The sequence below is a fragment of the Melospiza melodia genome, chromosome 14 (genome assembly GCF_035770615.1).
Source record: "Melospiza melodia melodia isolate bMelMel2 chromosome 14, bMelMel2.pri, whole genome shotgun sequence".
NCBI lineage: Eukaryota > Metazoa > Chordata > Aves > Passeriformes > Passerellidae > Melospiza > Melospiza melodia.
In genome coordinates, this window is record NC_086207.1 from 18,965,941 (window position 1) to 18,987,650 (window position 21,710).

General features: G+C 43.1%; 1 protein-coding gene across 1 annotated transcript in view; it reads right to left on the bottom strand.

Moving 5' to 3' along the window:
- UBTD2 (ubiquitin domain containing 2) overlaps positions 1 to 21,710 on the bottom strand; it is a 42,640-nt gene that overhangs the window by 8,508 nt on the left and 12,422 nt on the right. The window contains exon 2 of the mRNA XM_063169054.1: positions 10,203 to 10,439. Coding sequence (XP_063025124.1) covers positions 10,203 to 10,439 — 237 coding nt within the window. The remainder of the gene's footprint in view (positions 1 to 10,202; positions 10,440 to 21,710) is intronic.

Below are 21,710 nucleotides of genomic sequence, written 5' to 3' on the forward strand. Positions count from 1 at the left end.
GAAAACTCCTCAAACTGAAAAACTCTTCCCCACCTGTGTGCAACAGGGAGAGAAGGCAAATGATGCCTTCAGTTTGAGCTTTCATATTTTCCAGACTCGGTACTGTGTTAGTTATAACTCTGCACTCCACATAAAGTGTCAGCAGTTCTGCTCCCAGCTCAGTCCCACAGAACAATCCTTTCCCAGCCCCACAACCAAGGACACCGCTGCAGCTTCAGCCCCAGAAGTGCAAACAACAGGGAATGGAGGGGAGCAACCTGGGAGGGTGGGACTGCATCACCTGGAGCTGGGATTGGACACCCCAGCATGGAAATGGACCCAAACTTATCAAAGTGCGAGAACTCGTGGCCAGGATCCATCTGGGGTGGAGCCACGGCCGGGCTCTGGCACTGCCCAAGGTGTGTCCTGTGAAGGGCTTTTCATAAAAACCTATTTATTCATTTAACTCTGCTCCAGGCAGCCTCTGAAGGCATTTCTGAAAAGTGCTGCACAGTCATCCTCCCCACACCAGCAAAGACAAACTGAAACCAAAGGCAGGAAACAGAGAGGCGAGGGCTGCAGGGGAAGAGACTCCAGAAGAGCCCAAGAACTCTGTTGACAAAGCTCCTCAAAAAACTTTTCAAAACACAAGAGCAGAAGTTAAATACCTTTAAGGAAAACAACTGCAGGATGGAGCCATAAGGTGAATCCTTTAATAAGGGTGTCACAATAATCCTTTACTCCTCTAACACTGGCCAGCCTCTGAAGGCAGCACGAGCCCAGAATGACCCAGACAAGGACCAAGGTTTGCTCTGCACCTCTGCTCCTCCTGCTGCCACCTCCCTGCAGCCCCTGCTGCCCTGCCCCGAGCCTGCACTCCCCCATTTCCACGCTCAGTCTCCACGGATCAGCAGCAAAAATGTGCAAGGGAGGTCACGCAGCCTGACAGGATCCCACAGCAGCGCCCACAGCCGAAAATAAAACTCCAGCACAAGGCTGGCTCAGGCTGTGCGGGTGGAGGGGATTAAAGGAGGTTACAGAAGATCTGAGAGTTCTTTATTTGCTCCTCACCTCCATGGTGCTGTTCTTTCAGAGCAGAGGCCCTTCTTTAAAACAAAATCAAATAAATAAAAAAATAAAATAAAATAAATTTTAAAAAAAATTTTAAAATAAAATAAAAAATTAAAAATAAATTAAATTAAAATGAATAAAAATTTAAATAAAGTAAAACTAAAATAAAAATTAAATAAATAAAATTAAAATTAAAAATAACATAACATAACATAAAATAACACATAAATTAAAATAATAAAAATAAATAAAATAAAAATAAAATAAAATTACATTAAAATAAAATAAATGTAAACAAAATTTTAAAAATATAAATATAAATATAATAAAAGTAAAATATAAATAAAATAAATAAAAATAACATTAAAAATAACATAACATAAAATAACATAAAATAAAATAATAAAAATGCATGAAATTAAATAAAAATAAAATTAAAAATTAAATAAAAAATAAAATTAAAAATAACAAAACATAAAATAACATATAAAATAAAATTTAAAATAAAATAAAAATAAATTGAAATTGAAATAAAATAAAAATAAAATAAAATAAAAATATAATTAAAATAAAAAATAAAATAAAATAAAATAAAATAAAATAAAATAAAATAAAATAAAATAAAATTAGTGTCCCTTATTTAAAATAAAAAACAAGAGAAAATGATTGATTAAGCACAAAGGTGGAAGAGTGAATGTTGGTGCTGCCTCACGCCCTGGATGTGCCCCGAGCAGAGGCTGCACAGATGGTGAGAGCCCAAAAAGGTTAAAAATCCAAGGCCTTGCTGTACCTGTGACCTTCCATCAAAACCTTCCTTGATCACACAGGAATTATTAAAAGCACCTCAGAGGTTTCTTTGTTCCTGTGCAGCTTCAAGGAATCAAAACACAGGTGGGAACTCAGAGTTCATTTTGCTGCAGGTTTTCTTTGCAAAAGAGCTACAAACCAAGCATTGCTTGCTCTGGGCTGGGCTCTGCAAAAAAAATGAAAGTTTTTTTCTCAGTGATGACTTTCTCAATGTTAACTGTCAGCAAAAAGCAGCTCCCAGCTCTAGGTGCATAAAATCCTTTGAAATTCAGATTTTTCCAGAGGTCAAGCTGTTTGTAACAAACCCAGTGAATGACTCCAAGTTATCAGCTGGGTATTTATTGAAGGAGGTTGTGGAATATTTAAAAATACTGAAAAACCTCATGAGCGCTGCCCATGTTCCCTGTGACACCTCAGGCAGGATTTCCTCACCATTACCTGCCCCTAAAAGGTTCAAGGGAGAAACTTTCTGGGGCTCACACACTTCTGCCTTGGTTTTGGAGAAAATTCGAATAATAATAGAAAATAAATTATTATTATTATTATTATTATTATTATTATTATTATTATTATTATTATTATTATTATTATTATTATTATTATTATTATTATTATTACTACTACTACTACTACTACTACTACTAAAATTCCTGAAGCCAAAGCAGCAGAAGATGCCAAAGGTTTTGGCCACAATCAAGTGGAGCTGATGGAGGAGGAGGAGTGGGATGAGCTAGAAGCCAGAATCAGGTGGGACACCCAAGAAATTGATATTTTAGCAATGTGCCAAACACCTTCTTGCAGGGTTTGATGCCATAAATTGAGTGTTTTCCCCTCAAGTGCTGAATGCACAACCCAGTGCTGCCAAAACAGCTCATTCAGGGGGGCTCATCAAATTCATTACAGAAATAATATCCCCCTCGCTGCTCCTGCCTCCAAACTTTCATTTGTTGAGATAATTATGTTTTTACCAGGCTTTGGTATGGTCAAACAGACTCAGAGCCTCACAGAGAGGAACTTTCCCACATTAAAGACAATTTTTGAGGGCTGCAGGCTGATGTGAGGGAGGCACCACAGTGAGAGGTAACCTGGATTTTATTCCACCTTCCCCATGTATAAATTGAGTTTTCCTAGCAATTAAAGTATCAAAATAAGTTACTAAAATATCAAAATAAAATACCTTTAGGTCTGGCTGAGCCCCCCATTTACCAACCTGAGGGCACCAATCCCTCCAGGAACACCAAATCCACTGCAAACCACAATTCTAGAAGGCAGCAAAGATCACCAGGGAAGGCTCTCACTGCAATCTTCAGGGGAAAAACCCATTTCAAACTTCATTTCCCACTCATATTTTAAACAGTTCATCTTTCTTTTTCTCATTCCCCAAGCAGACAGCAAGGCAGATGAAGCTGATGCTCAGCCCCTCCACTGCAAGCAGCCAGTAATGGAGGAAATGTCCACACCTGGGGAATATTTAATAAAGCACCATGTCCTGAATATTACTGGGGAATATTTAATAAAGCAGGCATCATGTCCTGAGCACCATCAGATAGCACAGCAATGTTTTTCACCTGCAGCAGACACTCCTGTCTGGAACATCTGCAGCACCATGACCAACAAGCAGTTTCCCCCATGAGGAATTGGAGACCTTCTTTTGGCACAAATCTGGGTTTATTTTGAGCATCTTGTGGCCAATTTGGGTTTGTTGATTTGTTTGTTGTTTAGGGGTTTTTTTGGTGTTGTTTTTCTTTTTTTTGTGTTCGGTTTGGTTTTTTGTGGTGTTTTTTGTTTTTTGTTTTTTTTTTTCCCCTTAAAGGAATTAGCTGCAATTTTCTGGTCACACATTAATGGTTAAAAAAACTCCTAAAACATCATTTCTGAAAAGTGCTGCACAGTCATCCTCCCCACAGCAGAAAGACAAACTGAAACCAAAGGCAGGAAACAGAGAGGCAAGGGCTGCAGAGGAAGAGACTCAGAGGAGCCCAAGAATTCTGTTGACAAAGCTGCTCAAAAAACCTTTCAAAACACAACAGCAGAAGTTAAAGATATTTAAGGAAATTTAAGGATATTTAAGGAAAACAACCGTAGGATGGAGCCCTAAGTGGGGTTTTTATTTGAAGGGTTTTGAGAGTTTCTAACCTGCACTTAGATATATAAATAAATATTCCAGCCAGCCACAATTGCTTTACATCCTGAGGGTTTGATTCATTTTCCTTCCACTTGAAGAAAACATTGGGAATTCAGCATCCCTCAGAAAGGATGTTGTGATCTATTTTAGAAATATTAATCACTGCAGAAATGATGGAAAGCAGCATCTTCATTGGATGAGGCTGTGAGGAAAGTGATTCATTTTCAAGGTCAGGAGGAATTTGGAGACGCAACAACAAAGCACATCCTTCACTAGAACCATGGCCATTCCCAAGGGGAAAATGCCATTTTCCCAGGTGTGATGGACACAGAAAATGCCAAAAAACACCAAAATAAGGGGCAGCAGAGGGAGCAGGCTGAGGGAGGCTGGAGCAGGGAAATCCCAAACCCAGCACTCAGCCTGCAGCTGAGGATCCCTCCTGTGGATGGAAAATCAACTCCTGTGCCTGGGCACTGAAAGAGGCAGAGACTGGGGGATTGCTCCTCAAAGGAGGCACTTTGTGAGCAGCCAGAGCTGCTCCAGGAAAGGGGTTTGGGGATGAGCTGGGAAACGGGTTTGGGGATGAGCTGGGATCCCACACTCCAAAATAATGGGTTTTGGGGATGAGCTGGTCTCCCCAACTCTGAGAAATGGATTTTGGGATGAGCTGGGAACTGGGATTTTGGAATGAGCTGGGAATTGGATTTTGGGACAAGCTGGGCAACGGATTTTGGGACGAGCTGGGATCCTCTACTCTGGGAAATGGATTTTGGGATGAGCTGCAGTCTGGATTTTGAGATTAGCTGGGTTCTCCAACTCTGGGAATTGGATTTTGGGATGAGCTGGGCTCCCACACCCCCCAAAAAATGGGATTTGAGGATGAGCTGGGCTCCCCAACTCTGGGAATTGGATTTTGGGATGAGTAGGGCTGCTCCACTCTGGAAATGGATTTTAGGATGAGCTGGGAATTGGATTTTGGGGTGATCTGGCTCACCCCTGGCCCTGCCCTGTGCTGCTGACAGGGCTGGAACCCCCAAAATTGGGATGCAGCTCCCAGCCCTTCCCCAGAGGATGGCTGGACGCTGGGAGGCAGGAAGGATTCAAGATTTATGAAATTCCCAAAGCATTCACTTCCCCATTTCAGCCTCCCAGCCTACAGAGGGGACCTGACGTCAAGAACCCTTAAAAATAGACGTGGATGTGTAGAAGGAAAAGCAAAATAAAATCACTCTCCTAACGCACACACAGCCTCAGTGCCAGCAGCAGCTTGTCTGCTTCCTCACAAGACAGCAGCAATTTTGGGTTTTAATCCCTTGCCTTTTGGGGTTTTTTTTTAAACTGAAGTAAAAACAAACCAGAAAAAGCTTCCCTGGAACTAATAACTGCTGTCTCCTGAGCAGAGTTTAGTCAAAAAAACCCCCAAAGCAACAAACCAGGAGGCTCAGCTGTGAATTTTATGATGTTCACTACAGATTTTAGAGTTTGCTTAACTTTCATGGGCTGCATTTTCCTCTCAGTGCTGCTGCTGATCATATTGACAGGCAGGCTTTGATAGTCAGACCTCCCAAAGCTTTCATAACTCTGCTGGAATCTAAAATTAGACAGCCACAGTCACCAAAATATCATTTTAAAGGGGCATTAGAGAAACCTGAGCGAGTATTGGGTATCCTCACAGAAAAAACACATTGTCCAGCAATGTTTGACATGTTTGGAGAGAATATAATCCATCAAAAATGTGATTTTGAATGATAATTAAAAAGCCTCTTCAGACAAGCAAGCAATTCCCGCAGCTTTGATTCCCAGCAATGGATAGAGAAATTTTCAAGGACAAGAGGAAGAAAAACCACAAGGAGCTGGTGGTTTTAAGGGCAGCAGTTCACAGGGGATTCAATTTAAATGCTAAAGGTTCCGCAGCAAAATTCACTGTACAGACTGACTCCATCACAAATTCATCAGTACAGAGGTAACTCCAACATTGCCACCACACAAAAAGCTCTGCAGAAGGACAGAGTTCCACTTCTGAGCTCTTTAATTTACAGGAACCATCCATGGAATGGGCAGTGTTAAAAGCCCCCTACACTTTAGAGCATTTTGTGGCAGATATTTCTGAGTTGCTGTGCACATTTCAATCCTAATGCTTGGCTTGCTGGGCTGTGAGTGCACACACTGACAGCTCAGCTTGCCATCACCATAAAATAAAATAAATGGACTCAATAAATGGAGATTTTCATCAACATCAATAAAAAAGGGAGTTTTCAACATAGCAAAGGGCAATTTTTTACATTGACTACAAGTGATAAATGTTAAAAACACCCACAACCCAAAGCTGCTGGTGGAGTGGCTTTAAGGGAAAAATTTATTTCATTGTATTTTTTCTGGTAATTTTTTATTGTATTTTTTGGTAAATTTTATGTATTTATATTATTTATGTATTTATATTATATTATATTATATTATATTATATTATATTATATTATATTATATTATATTATATTATATTATATTATATTATATTATATTATATTATATCATATCATATCATATCATATCATATTATAGTATATTATATTACAGTATAGTATATTATAGTACAGTATATTATAGTACAGTATATTATAGTATAGTATATTAGTAAATTTTATGTGTTTATATTATTTATAAAATGCAGGTTACCTATTAAAGGTAACCTGCATTTCACTACAACTTCCCCCTGTATAAATTGAGTGAGTTTTTCTGCCATCTCCAATTTATATTTTAGCAACCAAGCAAAACAATGCAAGGGCTGCTAAGATGCAATTTCTGAGATATTTAACCCCAATATCCTGGGAACTCTGCTGCAGCTCATGAAGTGTCCAGCCTGGGATTTAAACACTCCACTTAACCCCTGCCAGATTACAATTAATATTAATGACTTGCAGGCCAAGTTCAGCCCAACATTAAGATTATTTTAAAACACTACATGCTCCAAGATTTCCTGTTTGATAGCTGAGAAGTAGGGAAAACTCTTCTGCATGAAACTGAAATGGACTCATTAATAAAATATGGAGGACGTGCTACTTTAAGACAGGAGGAGGAGAAAAAAGAAGTAGAAATTGGTGATAACGTTATTTCTATTTTTAAACCCATCCCACAGAGTCACCCAAGATAGATGAGAAGTGCTAAGCCCATCCCACAAGCTTATTTATTTATTTAATACTTCTTACACGCTATTTTTAACAGCAGAAGCCAGGAAAGGCATCCATTAGAAAAATTACACTGAGAGAGTCTTCCTCACAGCAGAGGAGTGACACATCTGCCTGAAAACAGCCTCACAAGAGGTTTTTTTATTTTTATTTCCCCTCCCTTTCCTGTAGGATCAGAATCCTGTAGGATCAGAATCCTGTAGGATTCTGGCATAAAAAAGCAATTTTATTTTTGCAGCATCGGCTCAGGCCGAGTCTCTGGGTACAAAATCTGGATTTTCAGTCCTTCCTCACTGCCCAGCCTCCTCCTCTCCCTCCTCTCCTTCCTGAAAGGTTTTATTTTCTCAGGAACCCCTGGTTTGAACACAAGGACAGTCAGATGTGGGTGTGGGGCTTGGGTAGGGTTTTTATTTTTAAAAGCCTCTTGTTGTACATATAGATAATAAATGAAACACCACATCCCCTGGCATTGCAGCATTTTACAAGAAAAAAAAATAGTGAGAAATCTTTCTCTGTTTTTCCCATAGATTTAAATTAATTTATCCAACAAATGTTGGGTTTTCTTGGGGAAATATTTAGATTTATACCAGGAATACAGACGGGCATCTCCAGGGATGGGGATATAAACCTCCCTGGGCAGTTCCAGTGCCTGAGCCCCCTTTCCATGGGGAAATTCCTGCTGTGCCCACCCTGAGCCTGCCCCGGCCCAGCCTGAAGCTTAATTTTCATCCAAACTTTTTTATAGAAGACAGAGCCTGGGCAGGTAAAGAGATCTAGAAGAAAAAACCCAAAAACAAACAAACAAAAAAAACCCCCAAACAAACAAAATAAAACAAAAAACAACAACAAAACAAACAAACAAAAAACTACAAAAAACCAACTAAAAACCCTAAAAATCCCAACCCCAAAACAAAACAAAAAATCTCAACAAACAAAAAAAAAAAAAACCCACAACAAAAATACCCCAAAACAAAACAAAGAACAACCTAAAAAAACCCCAAAAAACAACAAAAACAACAACAAAAAACCCAAAAAAACCTCCACCAAAACAAAAACCAAAAAACAACAACAAAAAAAAACAAACAAACAAACAAAAAAAAACAACAAAAACCCACACCCAACAAAACCCCAAAAAAAGGGCTAAAAGATGAATTTCAGCAGTGCCAGTGGTGCCCTGCAGAGCCCAGCAGCTCCATGGGGAATGTGAGGATGTGAGGGGGAACCTCCACAGGATCCTGCTGCAGACATCACAGCTGGATTTCTTCACAGTTATTTCCCCCATTCCCCAATTTTTCCCAAAATAATGAGAGGATTTGATCCATAATCTCCTCAGCCATGGCACTGCCAATGGAATATTTGGATTTCTAGGAGCAGCAGCTTTCTCTGGACTGGGGAGGTCACACTTTGCCAACAGCTGATGCCCAAACGTGTCAGAAAGCTGAATAAAAATAAATAATGCAATTCTGTGGGTAGAAAAATCCCCAGTAAGCTCCACATCCTGGGTAAAAATTCTGAATATTCTCTGTCTTTGGAATTCAGCCTCAAGCTAGGCCTGCCTTGGGCAGCAGAGCCCCTGGTACAGCTTTGATTTCTGAGTTATTTCTCTGATACTCTGAATATTCTGCATGTGGGCCTTAAAAAGCAGAATTAGCAGTGGGCAGGACTCAAAGCAAACTGCTGGAAAAACAGATTTAAGAGCTCACATCCATTTGTTCTCCAAATCTGGGAGCCTTGTACTGCCCATGAGCCGTCCCCTGTTTTCCTGAGCCACACCAGGCACTGCCCTGTGCCCCCAAAGCCACCCTGAGCCTTCCAGGCAGGATTAAACCGCTTCAACTTCGGCTTTCTCCAGCTCCCCCCTCCCAGCCGCCAGCTGCTGTGCCACTCTAACACGAGGCAGCACAGCCCCGTGTGCCAAGCACCTTCTTTGCAGGGTTTGATGCCATAAATTGAGTGTTTTCCCCTCAAGTGCTGAATGCACAACCCAGTGCTGCCAGAACAGCTCATTCATGGGGGCTCATCAAATTCATCACAGAAATAATATCCCCCTCGCTGCTCCTGCCTCCAAACTTTCATTTGTTGAGATAATTATGTTTTTACCAGGCTTTGGTATGGTCAAACAGACTCAGAGCCTCCCAGAGAGGAACTTTCTCACATTAAAGAATTTTTGAGGGCTGCAGGCTGATGTGAGGGACACACCACAGTGAGAGGTAACCTGGATTTTATTCCACCTTCCCCATGTATAAATTGAATTTTCCTGGCACCTACAATTGTTATTTTAGCAACTAAAAACAATGCAGCAACTCCCTTAGGTCTGCAAAAATGCAATTTCCGAGTTATTATTTCCATTTATCCGAATGGCAACTTGATCAGGAACTTCTTGCCTGCCCCTCTCACTGTATTTCTGTTAGGAATACAGGCAAGTGATTTATTCCAGAATTGTGGAGTAAGGGAAATATTACTTGGAAAAAAAAATCCCACCCAGCAAGATTCAGAATAACAAAACAAAGTGGAAAGTACCCAAAATAAGACCTTGCAGTTTATCTCACACAGGATCTAACAGCAGATTGCCAGCCCCAAATTTTGGGGAAATTTTTTCAAGCTCTTCAGAAGAGAAAGTTTAAAAAAACCCCATCAGTTCAAGTGCCAAAGAAACTCATAAAATCAGGAGGGAAAAATAATCTACTTCCTTACAAAGAGAAGCTGGGGAAAAAGTTATGAAAATGGTGCCTTGGAGCATCCAGGTGTTTCAAGAGATTACAGAAAGTCCCAAGTGCTGCCTGGAAAGACCAGACCCAAGCTGAGTATTCCCATGGACCACATCACCCATTCCACTGCAGCAACTACCAAACAAAACAGATTTTTTTTTTGGTCCTTCTATATATTAACACCATTTTGCTTGGAAACTGTGAACAGGAGCATACTCACAATAAAACCCAGATATTTTAAACCATTCCACCACTGATTTTTGGGGTAAAACCACCAGGATTTTAACCTGTCACCCTCTGGAGAAGCCACGTCCTGCGAGCTGCACCTACCATGGGGTAGTGTTATGTTTGCACCATCAATGATTGCTTGTGCCAGTTCGTGGTCGTTGCTCTCAAAGGCGTGGGCAGCAGCCTTGAGGGCATCCCAAATCTCCTTCCTGCCCTCAAAGGCCGGGGCTGTGTCCCAAAATTCATCCCTCTTACTGCGCAGCTGCCCGTCCGTCATGGGGTAATCGCTCTTCCATTTGGGCTTCTCCTTCTTCAGGGGCTGGTTACGACCAAGAGCCACTGTGGGGACAAAGCAAAAAGGAAATCATCAAAATAACACCACAAAATTCCCTTTGGTTGCTTTGTTTAGAGTTTTAACTTTTCTATTTTTCACATTCTGTGCTGCTTTAGTGTTTGGGTCTGGGCTCACATCAGGGGATGCTGAGCTCTGTGCACAGAGCAGGGACACAAAACAATTCCTGCTCCAGCTGGGCACCAAGGACAAATGACCCAAATCTCAGCCCAGGAGCACAAACCCCGTGGGCTGGAGAGAGAAAAACAAGCAGGGTGGGACTGCCTGGGCTAAAGCTGGAATGGGACAATGAACTGCAAGGTGCAAATGGAGCAGAGCTGATCCCAGGGACAGAGCCCGTGCCCGGCCGTGCATTTTGGGGCCATTTTGGTTCATCTTGGGTTCATTTTTTGACCATTTTGGTTCATCTTGGGTGCAGCCCTGGCTGGGCTCTGGTGCTGCCCAAGGTGCATCCATGGAGGAGATCCTTTCCATAAATCCCTGCTTTATTCTTCAGCTCTGTCTGGTCTCTGTTCCAGCTCAGCCTTCCCAAGGCATCCCCAGAGCTGAATTTTCAAGCCTGGTCCTTTTTGTTCATCCCCTCCCAGGTGATGCAGTGAGAGGGGTGTTATTCATATCCTGCTCACGGTTCAGATCTTCATTTCTTGAGATATTTATGTTTTTACCAGTCTTGCATGGTCAAAACCAGACTCAGAGTCTCCTCAATTTCCCCAAGAGGTCAAAGGACTGTGGAGCTCAGGAGAAGGGAGGTGATATGGATGTGGGCCATGCAATTGTTATTTGCTACTTTTAATTAGGAGCTGACTTTGTTTCTGTGCAAATGCATCCTCCTGCTTGCTGATTTCCCCTGGAAATCCAGGAATCCATCAAGGTTTAAAGAGCATTTTACTCCTTCTCAATAAACACAACCCCATTTGTTTCCCTTGAACTACAGCTATTTTGGTGTGATAGCCACTTTGAGGTTATCACACAGGTATAAATTTGACAGATTAAAACTCCCTGCTCTCATCCCCATCAGTGCCTGTTGCTGCAGCAGGAGATTCCAAGTTCATAGAGGTTTTAAGGAGACCAAAACCCCCAACAGGAGGTTAAGCCTTTATTCAATCTGACCCCATAAGAGCAAAGAAGGATCAGCTTCCTTTGCTGGCTCAGGCTGACAGACACGTCCATGAACCTGAAGTGTAAATCGTGGAAAAGAGGAGTTTGAAAAGGATTCCTGCTGGTGAGCTGACAGTGCCAGCTGTGCAGAGGAATGAGCTTTCTGTGGATTAAAGACATGGGAGAATGGGTTGGGTTGGAAGGAACCCTAAAGATCATTTAATTCCACCCCTGCCATGGCAGGGACACTTCCCACCACCCCAGGGTGCTCCAACCCTGCCCAAACTTCCCTTGGACACTGCCAGGGATGGGGCCACAGCCAAGAATTTCTTCCCAATATCCACCTAAACCTATTCCCTGTCAGTGTGAAGCCATTCCCAGTGTCCTGTCCCTCCATCCCTTGGAAATCCTCTCTCTCCATCTTTTCCTTTGTCTGCATCTGCAGCTCCCTCAGACAATTGTGTCACCCCAAAGCCTCTCCTCTGCAGCTGAACAATCCCAGCAGAGCTGCTCCATCCCTCCCACCCTGCTGGCCTCCTACATTTGCACAGAAACAAAGTCAGCTCCTAATTAAAAGTAGCAAATGACAATTGCATGGCCCACAGCCACCGACTCCAGCCGCTCCTCGCGTCCCACGCACAACACAACAATAATAAACTCTTAAATCCTTTCAAGTGACCACAAGCATTTATTGCTTTTTGTTTCCAGGGGATTGCTTCCATGGGACTGCTTCCATTTGCTTTTCAAAGCAGCGCTGACCATTTAGCAGACTGCAGAGCTGCAAGCCCCAGTGTTTACAAAACACCGAGTTTCCTGGCACAGCCCAGCCTTTCCCAGTCCAAGGCTCAGCTGAGCAAGCCTGGAAGATGGTGCTGGGGCAGCCTCAAGCAATGGGGCTGTGCATTAAACCCTGTACATGCTAAAATTCTAAAAACATGTGGGAAAACACTCCAACGAGGAATTGTTTCCTTATTAAGGATTAGCGGCCAGAGCATGACATTTTCAGCCAGACAGAACAGGACACACTGCAAGAAATTTGGGTCAGTGGATATCTTTTTTTTTCCATTCCACTTTAGCTCACATCTGTTTGCATCCACTCAATGGATGCTGATTTGTCCCACAGGGCCCTCTCCTTGTCCCCAGCCATCAATTATGGAAGCAGGTTAAAGGCACTTCCCTCAGCCCACTGCAAATCCAGCAGCCCACTCCTCTCCCTGCTCCCCACTCTGCCCCAGACTGCACCCAGATTTATTAAAAATTGATTTATCCTCACTCCAGCCGAGGCTCAGATCCTCACAGCCTCCAATAACTCCTCCCTGGAGATCCCATCCTTCCCACACAGAGCAGTGATCATAAACCCAGTGATAAATTATTTTTTTTTCTGAGTTGGAAGGAAGGGTGGTGGAACAAAGGGACTCTCCAAATGGCTCCAAAGCCAAATCCACTCTAGCAAGCCATCCATCCCAGGACTGAGCCTTTAAACACAATCTGGCTTCAGCACAAGCCAGTATTTAAAAAGATCTTTGGTGTGTTTATCATTTAATAGAAGTGCTTCAAGGATCCCCAAAAAGCTTTATGCCTTCCCTGAAGAAATATTCATTATTTAGCTCTGTGGATAGATGGGGCAGAGTGGATGAGAGAAACTTATGCCATGTAAAAAAATAATGTGCAAAAATGCCCAAATATTTCCCTTTCCAGCCCATGTTTTAGTCACTAAAGCAAAACATGTGAATTTCCACAACCAAACTTTCTGACCACATCAAAGCACTTTCCCTTTTCTGTTAACAAGGCTGATAAAGAAACAAACATCAACAGTCTGAACCACTTAAAAGTATTTACAGTGTCAGTTTTCTGTTCCTCACTTTGGAAGGAAATTAGAGCTCAGAAGGAAACCCTGACTTCATTTCAGACCATACCCATCACAGGCACCAGCAGCTTGCAGCATCCAGAAAAGAAAGCAGCATCCACATTAATTTTTCATCTTACATCACTTCAACACGAGTAAGAAATTATTAATACCCTGCTGGAAAGCAGGAATTGTTTTCCAAATGCCAAGAAGAAGGCACGTTCTCTCTGAAGCAAAGCTCCAGGTCACCCTCTCAGCAGAGGCCAATGGCTGATATTTTTGGCAAGGGATTTATTTAGAATGGAATATGGAAATCAGCACTGGTCTACTTTTCAAAAAGTGAACTAGCAGCAGCCACACTCCAAAATGAGCTAGGCTGTTGTTCCAACAGCTCAGGTGTGCAGGTGGGGCTGTGCATCCCAAAGAGGGTAAGAAATGCACAGAGTTTAGGGTGGAAAAGCCCTCCCAGCCCGTTGAGTCCCCACCTTGTCCCCAGCCCAGAGCTCCAAGTGCCACCTCCAGGAATTCCCTGGGGCTGGGGATCCAAACCTCCCTTCAGATCTGCTTGGAAAGGTGGTGATGGATCCAAGACTGGACACAATCTCTTGGAAAGGTGGTGATGGATCCAAGACTGGACACAATCTCTTGGAAAGGTGGTGATGGATCAAAGACTGGATACAAACTCTTCTGAACATTCTTTTCCAATCCTAATAATTCTTTTTAATGCCTCAAAGTGCCCCAAACCAGTGGCACATATGGGCTGTTCCTGCAGGATTTAGCAGCATTCCCTATTTGCCCTTGCTACCTTGGATCAGGATTGCTCCTGTCAGCCCCACTGAACTCCTACAAAGTCTTATTTTTTCAGAAGGAAAAAATGTATTTCTCCAATCCTCGCAGACTGTTTTATCACCTGAATTGTAAATTTATTTCCCTTCCCCGCAGCTTCCCATCAAAGCAATGAATCTGGAAGGTTATCTCTGCTCCTTATGCAGATAAACCCAGATATTTAAATCAGTTTCTTAACAGGATGTCAAGAAATGTCTCTGTGGCAGTTCTTTGGAGCAGCTGGTGTGTTTGTTATGTTGCTATCACTGTGGATATCACTGTGGGTATCACTGGTGCCTCTTCTGAGGGGGACCAGATGAGCAGGAGCAGCTGCTACCACAGGATTCGTGTATTAAAAGCCAATATCCAGCTACACAATCCATAATTCCTAATTTATACCACCCGAATTACAGCACTCCATCATCAAACTGGGAATATTTCAGCCCCAGAGGGTTTTGTGTCAAATCAAACATGGCCAGGCTGAGCCAGGGACAGCTCAGAGCTCTGGAGAAGGGCAGAACTTCTCTCAAATTTCTCTCTGCTTCAGGTGGGACCGGGATCTTCCTCCTCCCCACTCTCTGACCTGCCAGGTAACTCTGGATAAGGTTACCTCAAACAGCCCTGAAGCAGCTGAGCTCAAATCTTAATTATCTGTGCAAACACCTCTGCTGCCATCAGCATTATGTGAGTTTTCCCTCCCACCCCATCCTTCAAACATCTTGCACCTATTTCTAAAACTAAAATTAGGACCAAATTTGGCTGTTCCATCCCTGCAAGTGCTCCACAGTGAATTTCCTCCCTTCCCTTGGAAACACAAGCATATGTTGCTTGCAGCATTAGTCTTTTACAGCTTTTGTAAAAAGCAGAGGAAAACTGGCCCAGTCTGGTGGTGGAAAAGTTTCCAGCGCACAGAACCCACCAGGGCATGGAAAGCCAGGAGGAGCCACCTGGATTGGATGTGTTCCACTTCAGGGGATCTCCAGGTTCATCAGCAGCTGCAGTCACAGGAACAGGGCCTGGCTCTGCTCCCCAGCCCCTGCAGATCTGGGGGAGGACAGACACACAGCCAGAGAGCACCAGGGAGGGACAGCCCAACAGTGGGACACGAGTTAAGAGCAGATGTAGGCAAACTTTCCCAGATCAAAATGGTGAAAATGTTGCAATAGGAGAATCTGGCAAGATTTATTTTTTATATAAAATATAATAATAAATATATTATTTATATCATCATTTATTTTATAGTATTTATTTTATATTATTTATATTATTATAATATTATATATATATAAAGAATATGTTATTTATAATATTGTTTATTATTATATCTTATATATAAAATAAATCTGGTAAGATTTTACATATAAAATATAATAATCAATATATTATTTATAATATTGTTTGTTTTGTATTATTTATTTTATATTATTTATATAATATTTTATATATAAAATGAATATATTATTTATAATATTGTTTATTTTATATTATTATTTATTTAATATTATTTATTATAATAAATAATAAATAAAAGAAAATGTAGCCTTTTCTTTTTTGTCCTTTTGCCTTGATTAAGAAAATATCCAAGAGATGAAGCCAACTGCTTAAGTGGTGAGAAACGAGAAAGGTTTCCCCAGCCCCAGCAGGACAGGGGATGGCTCCCCAGGAGAAACCTCGATAGTGACCTGAAGGCAGCCAGGAGAAGCTGAGGAAATGTTTTAGAACTTGAACCAATGATCAAAACTATTTTCTTCACCAGATTGCTTCCCTGTTGAGGCTCAGCTGCTAACAAAGTATTTTTCTATCAGGAATGAAATGCAAATAACAGTTTGCTACCCAGAAAGTTTCTGTCAGGAAGAGTCCCAAGGGCTCCTCTCCCCACAATCACCCAGCACTTCTCTACTTAATCAAATGAGTCCCATTTGAAACCCATTTTGCTCCAATTTCCTCATGAGGTACCTTGTAATTTGGTATCACTATCACACAGTTCATCCTAAACATTTTCTTTGTGTTGTTCTCCAGTGTAATCCTGAATTACAACAGTGCTGGAAGAGCCAGGACAAAGGAAAAGTGCAAAAACCCAGGGAAAACAGAGAGGGAGAAAGGGAAAATTCATTGCACTTAAGCAGCAGACAATTTGAATTACATTAAGCAACACAGGCTTACACAATTTAAATTACATTAAATAGCACAGGCGTGCCCAACAACAGCAAAATGGCAGAATTTTATCTGTTTATGGCTGATTTTCAGCAATTTTCTTTTTAAGGTGTTCACATTCTTCCAAGGCAAGAAGAGGATTTTGGAACAGAAGTGGCACTGGACAGTGGCAAAGAGTTAGAAGTGAAATATTAGGACAATTAAGCTTCCTAACAAGGAAAGGAATTAATATTTTCAGGGAGCCTGTGTGAACTTTCCAAATAAATACAGATAGATGGAAAGATAATGCCTGAAACTAAGTCAAGTTTTATGTTTTTTTAGGAGGGTAAAATGAACGCTACTTCCCTGGTAGAAATTCAGGTTATATCTTGAAATAGTTGTGTACTAAAACACCGGGCTGCAGACTCAAAGCAATATTACAAAAGTGTAGGCACAGGTATTAATTCTGAGCCAAAGATATTAATTCTGAGCCAAGTAACAAACTGTGAAGCTTTTCAGGGCAGCAAACCCAGCAGAGACACATCAGCACACAGAAATAAACCCTCCAGCCAAGCCCTGAGCAATTTCCCCTTTCCCCCACCTGAAAGGAGGTGAAGAAAGGAAGAAAATAAACGCAAAATAATCAGATGGAGAAGGGAAGGAGCAGCAGCAGTAACGGCAGACACCATGTGCTGCTGCTCAGTGATGGATGTGCTGCCTCTGGGGACAAGGGGGACAATCCATCACTGGTGCCACCCAGTGCCCCCAGCCTGGCACACACTGCTGGGCAGGGAATCCTTCCCTGCTCCTCCTCAGTTCTTACTCAACACCAAAAACTGCCCAGAAGAGGCTGCAGGGAATAAAATGCAAGTTCCTCTGGTAATTCCAGGCAGCTCTGGACGGCTTATCCCTGCCTTTGTCTGCACATTAAACCTTCCCCGAGTCAATCCAGAGGCTTCTCAGCATGAGAGGATGAGGGTGTATGGATGAGCGGGACAAAGAGAAAAACTGACTCTAATTAGCAGCTATTCCACTGCATTTTCCATTTTTCCCATCATTTTCAGCAGAAACTGCAGAAGAAATCAGGAGATTTCCAAGCAGCTCATCACTCATCACCCCTCAAAGGAGCCAGCAGTGTTGCAGCAAGAAATAAAAGCTTCAGCTTTGGAAATCTGAATCTTTGCTTGCTCTGTGGTATTGCAGAGATGCCAGCTCATCCCAGCCCAGGCAGGACCTGCTCAGGTGGCCACAGCCCTGGGATGTCCTGAACAGAACTAAAACCAGGGCAGTGCATGTCATCTGACCTGAGGGGGCATCCTCAGCCCAGAGCCAGCTGGCAAGGGGGAATTTAGACTGGATATTGGGAATAAATGTTTCCCTGGGAGGGTGCTGGGGCTGCCCCTGGATCCCTGGCAGTGCCCAAGGCCAGGCTGGATGGGCCTGGAGCACCCTGGGACAGTGGAAGGTGTCCCTGCTCTGAACAAGATGATTTTTAAGGTCCCTTCCAACCCAAACCATCCTTTGCTTCCATGATTATTATTTCCAAAAGCTCTGTGGGCACTCCTGAGTCCTGCCTGCCCACCCAGCCTCCTGCTGGGTGCACAAACAGAGGATTCTCAATCACCTTGGTTCTCAATTCTCAATCATCTTGATTCTCAATTATCAATCTCATTCTCAATCATCTTGATTCTCAATTCTCAATCACCTTGATTCTCAATTCTCAATCCCCTTGATTCTCAATTCTCAATCAATCAATCATCTTGATTCTCAATTCTCAATCTCATTCTCAATCATCTTGATTAAGCTCATGGCACAGCAGCTCCTGTGGACAAAGACAAAAGCCTGAGGGAGAGAACACCTTTGTGGAGTCCCCAGATCCTCAGGGCTGGGCAGGGTGAGGAAGGCAGGCTGCCAGGCAGGGCACAGCCCAGGGGATGCCCATCTGCCTCTGGAGCCCCAAACCCAGCTTGCCTGAACTCAGGTCCAACAGCAGGAGCTGTAAAACCCGGCTCAGAGTCAGCCCCAGCCCGGCAGGGAAGTTCAGTGAGGTGAAACAGCTCCAGGGGACAGACATTATCAACACAATTACCTGTCAGCACTGTTTACTCTGGAATTTAAACCCGCTCCTATCTCTGGCAGATGAATGTTTTCAGCTGGATACAGCAGAGGATAAAGATTTCCCCATCCCCAACCCACAGAGTGCAACACCAGGAGCTTCAATCTGCACCATCTACAGTGCACAACTGGGCCACCGTTTTTAAAAGCTGTGACAAGAACCATTAAGGAAGCTGTCAGCAACGTGAAAAATATTCTGTGTGAGGCAGGCTGCACAGGGCACACGTTTGTTGTGACTTCTGCAGCATGTGGCTTAAACTGCAGCTCAATTGCAGCTGAGCTTGGCACCAGGGCAGCCCCACACCCAAAACAGGAGCAGCTCAGAGCTCTGGGAATGCACTGGGAAGCTGCACAGAGCTTATCTGCAAAAAAAAACAAAAAACCCAAAAAAACCCAAAAAACAAAAAAAAAAAAAACCCACCCTAGAGCTTAAATGTATCTCAGCATAAGGAAGAATGCAACTCAGCAACTTCACCTTTAAAGCACTAAAAGCCTTTTGTGTCTCCTGTCCCTTCAGTTCCCAGGGAAACTTTAGACACATCAGATAAAAGTGCAAATTCCTGCCTGGACAACCTGTGCTGGTGCCTGCTGGGACAGGGCACTGCCCACTGCTCCAGGCTCATGGGCAGCATGGACTGAACACCAGGGAATGTCCAGTTCTGCAAAGGAACAGCTCAGGCTCACAAATTCCCTCCCTCCTTCAGACTGTTCTCCCTCTGACCTCTGCACAACAAGCATGAAGTGCTAAAAGAGTGATTTAAAGTTCACTGGGGCTGACACCACAGAACCACTGAGGTTGGAAAAGCTCTCCAAGATCACCAGGCTGTGCCCAATGCCCACCTTGTCACCAGCCCAGAGCCCTGAGTGCCACCTCCAGGGAAAAGGAGCAGCACCAAAACTCTCCCAGCGCCAAGTGCCTCCCCACACACTGACAGTGGCACAGTGACCGCCCTTTTTATACTAAAAACAGTATGTACTTTATTTACAATAATTCTCCAATACCTATCACCTATGTTAGACAGTCTGTCTCTACTCTAAACCAATCCAGAAGTGTCACCATCACAGCAGAAGATGGAGGGGAAGAAGGAGGAGAAGGAGGAGAAAAAGGAGGAGAAGAAGACGATGACAACATGGCCAGATTCCTCCATCTTGCCTCCTGAACCCCCATTCTAAATCCCCAAAATTCCACTTTTTCACCCTGACAAATTCACTATCATTCTACTCAAGCTCTCGTGGCTCGTAACTCTTCTCCCAGCTGAGTTCTGGGCGCTTGGAGCAAGGCCAAGGCGGGGTTTGGCTCAGCAGGTTTAAGCCAAAGCCTGGCTTTTCTCAGGGCTGAGCCAGGGCAGTGGTGTGGCCAGGGCTGGCCTCTGTCACACAGCCACAGCCCAGCCACACGAGGCCACCAGGAATTCTGAGCTGGGCAAGTGACACAGGACCATCTGCTGGACATCTGGGCTGTGTTTAACACACCACCAGTGCTTCCAACATCAGCAACATTTCCAAGGGGGAAAAAAATAATAACCAAAGGCAGCCTTATCTTTCACCCTGCCAGAATGACAAAAAAAAATCTGGCTGAGGATTTCTTCAAACCCTGATGAGGTGTGATGGTGCTGGAAGCAGCCAGGACACCCTGCTCAGCAGGACCTTGTGCAGAGGGTGTTTAAATGTGGGGGATGAACCTTCTGGAGACCCTCTGGATGGTGCCACCAGTGAATTGCATTTACTACAATAAACCCAAAGTTCATTAAGCCATTGGATGGTTTGGGTTTGAAGGGATCTCATCCAGTGCCAGCCTTTGCCATGGGCAAGGAGAGTTTCTACCACCCCAGACTGCTCCGAGCCCCAACCTGGGCATTTCCAGGGATGGGGGGCAGCCACAGCTTCTCTGGGAAAGCCATTCCAGGGCCTCCTCACCCTCAGAGGGAAGAATTCCTCCCCAATATCCATCTCTGTCAGTGTGAACCCATTCCCCTTCTCCTGTCACTCCGGGCTGTTGCAGAATTCCCTCTCCATCTTTCTCAGGTTTTTCCCTCAGGTAAAACTGCACAGCACAGCCAAAATTTGGCTTTGCTGCATGAAACCCTCCCAGCACACCCTGAAATCTGGGTAATTCAAGGTATAATGCTCAGGACAGATGGCCAACTCCATTTCCCAAGGATTTTTTGGCTGAACATGCCATGCTTCCCATGTCACTGCTGCCAGCACAAATTCCAGCAGGGAATGACCAAAAAAAAGCCTCCAAGTTGGTGGCTGTTTTTACAATGACCAATGATTAAATTAGCTTAGTTAAAGGATCTAACACCATGTCTTGAATTTATTCCAGTGTCACAGTTATTGGCAGGGATAAAGTTTCACATGAGCCAATTAACTAAATGCACTATTACTGTATCTCAGCTGCTTAAGCTCATCAGTTAATTAAGAGCTCAGTGTAAGCTGAAAATAGGAATCTTACCTGACACACATCCCAAACATACATTATCTTAATGATTTCATTTTACGCTCCCATGTAATGTTCCTCAGGTGCCTGAGGAAAACTGAAAGGTGATTGCTTGGTTTCAAGAAAAGTGAAAGTGAAAGTCACACAAACATTGACAGATTTCATCTAAGAAACTGGATTTCTCAGAACAATACTTGCTGCTTTATTCAGCCCTATTTTAGAGGGTACTTTTCCATAGTAAAGTTAATATTTCGCATTCAATTTTGAAACTCAACTCCTCTCTGTTCTCCTGGGCAGTCACCCCCCAGGAAACTAAAGCACCCATGCTGGATAGAGCTCAGAATTTAGTGTAGAACACAGGAGCAACCTCATAAGGAATTCCTACCCTCCAACTACATATCTTGTTAAGAAATCCACATTTATCCCCGCGTTAGAGGCAAGTAATAACAGATAAGGACATCAGTGGATTGCTCAGATAATTAGAAAGCAATCTAAGCTAAAATGAAAAACGTGCAAGCCTTTGTTGCAACTTGTATAAATACCTGGATGTCTTGTACATCCAGGGGGGGGGAAAAAAACCCCAAACCAACCCAAACCTGTAAATGGGAGTGTAAAAATTAAAACTCCCTCCTTTCAAGGCCTTTTTATCCTCCTGTAAAGGGAAAAACCAGCCCTGTTAGAGCCTCAAGGATTATTGATGCAATCAGAGAATGGTTTGGGCTGGAAGGGACCTTGAGGGACATCCCCTGCCATGGGCAAGGACACTGCCACTGTCCCAGGGGCTTCATCCAGCCTGGCCTT